Raw genomic sequence first — 8,819 nt, forward strand, 5'->3', positions numbered from 1 at the left:
GGTAGTGTTTGGTGGTGATTAGCTAGCTAGAATGAGTTTGAAGATGATGATGTGTACTGCTGGTGGTAATGACTATGATGATGATTAAATAGCTACTGCTGGTGGTAATGACTATGATGATGATTAAATAGCTTGTGTTGGTGGATTAGATTCAAGTGGAGACAACATGTGGTGCACATCGAAAGTACTACTAGTCCAAACTAGATCAAGTTTGGATTAGTAGTATACTTTTGACATGCACCACATGTTCCCTCCACTTAAACCTAATCCACCTTCATTTGACACACTGTTATGGACATATCGATATAACAACCTCATGATTGGTATTGTACCAAAATTTGTATAAGGGCGTATAAATACACTAAAAATTAAAAAAATGAGAAAAAGAATACTAGTAGCGATGGAGAGTAAACACGCTACTACTAGCTATATTAGCAGTAGTGCTGGGGTGAACAAACGCTGCTGCTATATGTCTTAGCAGCAGCGCGTGTAGCACGCGCTACTGCTAAGGAATAGCTGTAGCGCCTTATCAGTAGCGTGTCCTCCCGCGCTACTCATAAGCAAAATACCTGCGCTACTGCTAGGGTTTTTCCTAGTAGTGATATCCCTTAAAAACGGGCATGATCTCCACCTCGTTGGGACGTGCCAATAGAGGCGCTGCCTCAAGCCGCGAATTAAGCTTTTACAACGGTTCGATGTATAGGATAGGGTGTGGCCCTTCGCCGAAAACTTGTCAGGCAAAGATATTGTTCACACTCAGGCGATTGGCCTTCAAGGCTAAGTAATATTTGCAGTTCGAATACTGAACACTACTTGGTCAGCACGTGGCCCAATTCTAGCTTAACAACTCTGGGTACCCGGATAAAGAAGGTGGTGCCAAACAGGAGAAGGGAGAGGAACTCACCCCGCAAGCCGGAGTCATCGAATATATCAAGACACAATGAAGCACCTGCATTGGAGGAAAGTTCGGGGGCTACTGAGGTAGTCCTGGATTGGGGGGTCCTCGGGCTGCCGAACTAACTCTCATGGGCTGGCAGGAGAGCCGCACTATCGACTATTGGAAAACCGAACTATGAGGAGACCTCGTATCCGGACAAAAGATCCTTGATACCTTAGTGTGTGCTCCAAGTCAAGATAAGAAGAGTCGGCATGTTTATTCCTTCCATGTAACCGACCATGTGTAACCCTAATACCCCTGGCGTCTATATAAACCAGAGGGTTTAGTCCGTGGAGGCAAGGAGAACAACCATCATCCAACTAGTTAGGGTTTAGTTCATCTGATCTCGTGGTAGATCGACTCTGTAATCCTCATATACACAAGCAAGATAGTCAAGCAGGACGTAGGGTTTTACCTCTTAAAGAGGGCCCGAACCTGGGTAAACACCATGTTGCTAGTTCCTTGTTCCCCATTGATCCAAGATCCAGAGCTCGGGACCCCCTACCCGAGATCCGCCGGTTCTAACACCGACACTATCCCCGTGACAAAAGCCTGTCCCCATCCACAAACGGCCGAACCCGTGCACGGGGACAATTTTCTGCCCATCCCTGACCCCGTCGAGTCTTTTGTACTCGTGGGCAACCCGTCCCTGCGAGCAGTCAACAACAACAACAACAACAACAACAAAAAACAAACAAGAACATTTCAGCACCAAAACATAAGTATATTTTAGCAATAGCTGCAACAAACGAGAACATTTCAATATCAAACATGAGCACATTTCATTAACAAACAGGATCATTTCAACAATGCATGGTTCACAAGTCACAAAACACAAAATAACATGAGATGGCAATAAATGGTTCAACGACATGTGAGTACATGGTTCACAAACACAAATGACACGAAATGGTCCAATTACACAAGTTCTCAAATAGAATTCATAGTTCACAAATCACTTCATCATTCCAAGCCAGTGGGCATGAACATTGCATCTTTCACATCTCCAAACCTCCAAAGACCATCTTCAAAGATCCCAATGCACAATTAGAGTGCGAGGTCCTCAAGAAGATCACAATTCGTGAAGACATGGAGTTAAGCATGAAAAACATGTAAGATTAGTGTATCAAATGTGCAATTACTTATATTTCATCTGCATTCCATCTTGAATATCTTGAAAAAACTCCAATAGCTTTGTCCTTGTTCATTATAGACATTGTTGTCACTCTTAGTGTTAGTGACTTTGACATTATTAACTACTAGATGATACCCCACACACGTTGTTTCGGAAATATTTTATAATATATTTTAATGTGATTTGATTGCATTGAAAATGGATATTTGAAATAATATGAGAATTAAAACAAAAAAATTATTATTGTGTTTGATTTTTATATAGTTGTAAAATATTTTTGCATATTTGAAAAATATTTATTGAATGTGAATAAAATAAAATTTCCCATGCATGTTTGCATGTTGAGGTAGGAGCTTTAAATTATGGGATGCATGGGTGCATGTTGAGGTGGGTCTTTTCCAATCCATGTTGAATGATGGGGTCACATATTTGCATGTTGAGAAAAATAGTGAGGGCTAGATATTTAGATATAGAAGTTGTACTGAGATTGGGAGGTTGGGATATTTGGGGCATATTTGGATCGTATACTAATATTTTCATCATTGGCCGCACATTTTTGCCACACGTGTCTAAGGTTAGGCGATCGAAATTGACGTCACGGTTTGTCACATATGAGTTAATCTTACCACATGTTTCATAGTCAATGGCAGTTGAGGTCTAGTTTTGCATGAAAGGAATCTTGCCATAAGTATGGTTGCAAACCAAACATGGGCTAACTCGGTCAAACTTGCCTAAATTATGGTGTGACGAAGTGTGGCAAGCTTAATATCCCAATCAAACACACCCTTAAGCTTACCTTTGAAAGAAGATCTAATATTTTTTAGGCATTTTTGTAAGTAGGAAAATTTCCAAGAAGCCAAATCCCAGGATAATCCTTTGAATCAGAGAGCCCTAGCTGAGTATGCCTTAATTTGACCGAAATGCACGATCTTCACATGTATAACTTTTCACGATACCTAAAAGATGGAATTAGCTAGTTCAAAATTTGAAGTTTTACTTATATATATATAACTTATTAAATATTAAGTTAGCTTGATATGCTTAACCACAGAATATTTTAAAATTACAGAATTTATTTCTTGATAGTTTTATTCGATCATTATAGACTTTGTTTTAAGATATATTTAATTACTATTTGTTACTAGTCCGAGGATTAAGGCTGGTCATAGTGGGAAGTAACTTAGAGTAGTAACATGCATATGTTACTAGTCTATGTTACTACCTCTATAATGCATAATATCATAGATTAGTATCATAGGTGGTCTCATTTATTGTCATGCATGACACATAGTAGCACCACATTTTTTATGTTACGGTATCTACGTATGTTACTATAACCATCTTCCTCTTTTTTAATTGTCTGCCACATAAGCATGTTCGCGAGTCCAAAGTACATGATACTATTTATGTTATCCCCACTATGGCCAGCCTAAAACGGTATCTCAGCCAGATCTGGAGCCCGGTATCCTTGAAGATTTTATACTTGCAAAAGGAAGTGTGTTTCAAAGTCGAAAAAATATCTTCCAAAAAAATCGAAGAAAAATAAAGAGAATGAGAGGTGCGTGGTTGCAACGATCCTCCCGCAGCGTCGTCGAAGCGGGCCGCCGACCGCACGTGTTTTGACAAATCACTCCATCCCAGCCAGCCATCCACGGGCCCACCCGGCCGCCGTCCGGGCTCCCGTTTCCACCCAGCTTCCCTGACTCCCGCGGCGACCGTAGCAACTCCTACTCCGTCGCACGTGGGACACGGCCGACCTGTGTGGGCCCCGCCCCGGGTCGTCCGCGTATTCTCCGGCCTCTTCCCAGCGTATTCTGGCGGCGAGCTGGGTCCAGTAGAGTCTACTACAGCCACTGCCTACGTGGACCCATTCTGGATAAGCTCGCCAAACTCATTTTCCTCTCTTCGCAGCTCGCGACTTCGCGAGATTTCTCGCTGCAGCAGCACATGTGTACTGTGAGTATTGACAAAATTTCAGCGATTGAACTGAGAATGTGCGGTGACTTTGATTTTTCTCATTGAATCGAATCGAGTTCCATGGAAATTATGGAACGAACATTTCGCCTAGTAATAAGGAAAAGAAAAAAGGATTGCACACTTTCGCGTGTTCCTGAATGACTGACTGCATTATCCTAGCTACTAGAGTACATTACATGTTACGACCTCCCACGCCGTCCTCGTGTTGGCGATGTATTTACACGAGCAGCAGCGGCGGTGGCTCCGTTCCTGGCTCGCCGGAACCGATCGCGTCTCCGTCGTCGGTCAGGCAGTCCGGTCCTCGCTGGTTTTTCTTTGAGGTTTTGACGGAGGCGGCAGAGGAAGGCAGCAATGCCGAACGAAGTAATCGACCACCGCAAGAAAATTTGAGCCGCGCAGTGTCTTCTGATGTGGGGATTAATTGATGTCCCTGGTCGGCGATAGCTCGAGGATCCGGCCGGAGAGCGCGGAGACGAGCGCCGCCTTGAAGCTGGGGTCCCTCGTCAGCGTCATGGCCATCTGCTCCGCCAGGTTGCGCCGGATAAGCTCGGACGCCGCCGCGGCCGACTCGCCGCTGACGGCGGCCGCTGCCGCTTCCTGCTTGTGCTGCTGCGGGTGGTGAGGCGTGGTCGGCGCCTGGGGCGGCTTCCCGGAGTTCTTGCCCGCGCCGGAGCCGTCGTTCTGCTGCTGCGGCTGCGACGGCGGGGGCTGGGAGTGGTTGTGCTCGCCCTCGTACGTCGCCACGAGTATGGTCTTGTCCTCGGCGCTCCTCTGCACCTTCTTCTTGACGGGGCAGCCGGGGGCGAAGGAGCACCGGAAGTAGGCTCTGGGGCAGGGGTTGTCCTTGGTCACCTTCTGCCCGTACTTGCGCCATTGGTACCCGTCCTTGACCACCAGGCTGAGGTCGGCGGGGTCCGCGTGGACGTAGCGCTTGGAGACGACGGGCTTGCACTCCTCCCGGATGCGCTTGCACGGCTCGCCGGACGTGCACTCCGCCTGGTCCGGCGCCGCCGCGTACGCGAGGCCGGCGGCGTAGTGCTGCTGGTGCGAGGGCGGCGGCGTGCCGAGGCTCTCCTCGCTCTTGCGCTTCCTCGACGGCGACACCGACCCGCCCTCCGACGCGGAGGACGGCTGGTTGTTGTAGTTGTTGTTGTTGCCGCCGGCGTGGGCGCCGGCCGTGACCATGTCGGTGAACTGGCCCTGCAGGGCCTCGTACTTGGAGGCCACCTCCCTGAGCATCTCGCCCAGCCGCCGGTTCTCCTCGCTCACCCGCTGTAGCTCAGACTCAAGAACCGCAACCTATACAAGGAGACACAGATATTCAGTTGCAGCTCACATACACCCAGGCAAGCAGAATCAAAATCACGTTGTTCTTGACGCGTCTCTGTATGGACTTGTGTGCCTACCTCAGGGTCCTTCTTGAGCTGCATGAAGTTCTCCTCGACGAGGACCTTGGGCTTGGCCAGCGCGACCATGGGCGCCGCCTGGTGGTGGTGCGGGTGCCCCATCGGCGGGAGGCCGACGTGCAGGTCGAGGCTAAGGGAAGGCTGGCTGCTGACCCATGGATCCATCGGTCGAGGATGGATGTAGAGTTCGCTTCCGGTTCGAGGTAACGCGCGGGAGAGAAGAGAAGGGAGAAGAGAAGGTTGAGATGGAGAACTATTTCCGAGTTCCGAGTGAGAGGAGAATGGCGTGGAGCAGTCGTGTTATATAGCCAGCCAAGCACGGGAGACGGGACTAGTGGTCTAGCGAAGTCGCTGGCTAGGAAGGTCGGGTCGCAGGAGGGAGGGAGCGGGAGGGGGAGGGGACGAAGCGGCTCGCGTCACATCACAACTCACACGCTTGTCCTCTTCTTGGCCACGCAGGGCTCGGAGGAAAAGGAAGCGGAATAAAGAAACGGGGATGGGGGTCATGGAATTCGAGCATGCGGACGGGGTGGAGGCACCGGAAGGAGACCGGAGGGTGCGTGCACGCGCGCGCGAGGGGGCCGAAGGGATCGGCGGTGACGACTGACCTCACAGCGACGTTTTCTGTTGGGTGTTGGTGCTACTAGCGGCATGGCATGGCAATCTGCCCGGGGATCTTTCCAACGGGTGGGTGGGGGACGGGGCGCGGTGGATGTCGGCTGCCTCTGTCTTCGGTTCGGGGAGTGTTTCGTGGTGGTGGTGATCGGGTCAAGAAGTACACCACACATGCTCGCGAGATGCACGGGGGGAAAGGAAAAATAGGTTTCCCCTTTGCTTTGCTTTTGGTACGCTCACTCGCAAAAGATGATTATTTAAAAAAAAATCTCATTCGATGGTTATTACTCCAGTTGATTGCGATTAGGCTTTGCCCCCTGCGGAAAATGGGAGCGAGGAGGGAGTGGAAAGAGGGGGACAGGAAGGACTTGTTGACTCTAGCCTTTTCTTTTGGTGCCTTGCTAGGAAAACTTTGCTTTGTTAGGAAAACTTTGGCGGGCTAACCATTTGTTTTCTACTTAGTTGAGCTCGAGTAGACTGGAAACGATTCTTTCCCGTCATATTCGAGGGAAACACTTCCCCGATTCTTCCTTCTTGTTGGAGGTGTGCTCCTACGTGGAAGTAGCATCTTATTATTAGTGCAAGTTTGGGCTTGGCCGGCTAAGCCAGGCTGGTTGGTTAATTAATTTTACTATACGATTTATCCTACTAGCTGGCGTGCTCTAATCAGATCAACCCAGGCGAGCCCAAAATCTGACCCAACATGCCTGCCTTTCGGGAAGAAGACCGGTGAGCTAACCACACGAGTCAATGTCACGCCCAGATCAAACCTTGTTTACGACGGATGATGCGGAGTAATCTATTGGCTGTGCCCCTTTTCTTGACCGACGTCGACGTTGGCTTCGCTTCTAATAGCAGTTTTTAGGAAGGAATTTCCGGATGTTCACGTACTATCATTGGTCTGATCTACGTCTGCTTGCCCTACGGTACGTGCCCGGACGTAGTTGCCTCGGGGAGCCCGGGTCCGAGATGGCCCTGGCGGCTGGGTACTGGACTACTGGTAGCATCCCATGGTAGTTACGGAGACTTGGTATTGCAAGAATGGAGGGAATCGAGGGAAATTCAGGACAGAAACGGGTAATGAACCGTTGGCACGTTACTGCAGAGACTTCGGTGTTGATAAGAAGAGAGGAAGAATGGTTACACGTAGGACCTAGACCTCGTTGTTACCCAGAATGAACTGGCTCGTTCTCTGCCACCCGATGGTCAAGTTTTACTACTTCCTTTGTAAAGAAATATAAAAACATTTAGATCACTACTCCAATAATCTAAACGCTTTTATATTTCTTTATGGAGGGAGCACTTACTAGTAGTACCGCTAATGTTATTTGGCTAGAGTCAATTAGAGCATGACCGCAAAAACTAAAAATAAAATAGAGCATACCTGTGTATGAGTGTATCCCAGTACCCGTTCGCCTGTATCTCTCACGAGGTCAAGGGGGACTAGGGTTTCTTGCTTCCTGCCGGCATCGTGACAGGTCTGCCTCGTCTCCTATGGCATTAGGCCATGAAGGCGTGGTCGATCTCGGTCCATGCGGACGGCAGGACTCCTTTGCTTTTACACGTCTTTTTGTGTCCGTTGAAGGCTTGTTTCTTGTTCAGGAAGACAGACGAGGCGACGGCGGCTTCCTGAAGATGGAATGGAGTTCTCCCCGCCTAGCCCCCGTTCTAGCGATGCAACTAGCATCGTTCGAGGGTGTGCGGAGGTGTGTTTCCGGCGGATCTAAGGGGATTGGTCGGTAGTTGTCTTTGGTGGATCCACTCAGATCAGATCTTCGTTCTTCTGTGTTCGTGTGTCTTTAAATTGGATCCTTCCGATCTACGTTTATCTTCATCGGCGGCGGTTGTTGTTCTGATGTGCTGGTCCCATGGGGCTTAGCACAACGACTTCCTGACAGTCTGCTACAACAAATTTTGCTCGGCTCCAGTGAGGGAGGGGTGATGACAGCGGCGCGCCTTTGGCTCGCTTCAGTGCTTATAGTTGTCGCTAGGTAATCTACGGATCTGGATGTAATTTGTATTATTTCCAATTTTGTTGTACCGTCATGATTGATGATGAATGAATTGAAAGTTTCCCTGCAAAAAGTAAATAAGTTAGAGCATACATGTGTATGAATTCGTAATGGCCAACCCTTGTGACGAGCAAGATCTTAACCTCTTTTATGCTTCTACCACTATTACCGTGCCGAATGGTCCGAAGACGCCGTTTTTGGGATGCACCGTGGATCAATAACGGGAAGACCAAGGAGATTGGGCCCCTCATTTTTGTGGCTTCATTGAGTAAAAATTAGAAGATCAAGGAGGCGCTTTCCGATGATGCTTTGGTATCCAAGGTCAAGTTGTCGGCAAACTTCAGTCTGGAGCACATCCGCAGATTTGTGACCCTTTGGACTATCATCCATGATTTTCAGATGAAATTGTGTGGAAGCACAAAAACGATGGGCAATACTTTGCGGCTTTTGCCTACGCGACCCAATTCATGGGAACCTTCTACTTCTCCATGGAGCACGAGGTGTGGAAAACTTATCCCTCACCCCCTAAAAATTCAAATTCTTCTTTTGGTCGGCCACTTAAGATAGGATTTGGACCGCCGTGGTTCACCGAATTGTAGTATTTGCGTTCTTTGCAATTGGGAACAAGAATCCGGTGCACGTCTTTTCTTCAAATGTCGCCTCACTATGCGGCTTTGGATCTTGACTAAGGATTGGCTTCAAATAGAAAACATCAACACTGACACTTGGCATCTTGA

General features: G+C 48.3%; 1 protein-coding gene across 1 annotated transcript; it reads right to left on the reverse strand.

The window, feature by feature from the left end:
* Nucleotides 1–4,053: 4,053 nt before the first annotated feature.
* Nucleotides 4,054–5,756, reverse strand: LOC109778664 (WRKY transcription factor WRKY71). Its single transcript, XM_020337225.3, has 2 exons — nucleotides 5,456–5,756; nucleotides 4,054–5,348 (listed from the first exon to the last, which is right to left on the reverse strand). The coding sequence occupies exons 1-2, from the start codon at nucleotides 5,618–5,620 to the stop codon at nucleotides 4,467–4,469; spliced, it is 1,047 nt and encodes a 348-aa protein (XP_020192814.1). The 5' UTR covers nucleotides 5,621–5,756; the 3' UTR covers nucleotides 4,054–4,466.
* Between the last annotated feature and the right edge of the window lie 3,063 nt (nucleotides 5,757–8,819).

This window comes from Aegilops tauschii, chromosome 6 (genome assembly GCF_002575655.3).
Source record: "Aegilops tauschii subsp. strangulata cultivar AL8/78 chromosome 6, Aet v6.0, whole genome shotgun sequence".
Taxonomy (NCBI): domain Eukaryota; kingdom Viridiplantae; phylum Streptophyta; class Magnoliopsida; order Poales; family Poaceae; genus Aegilops; species Aegilops tauschii.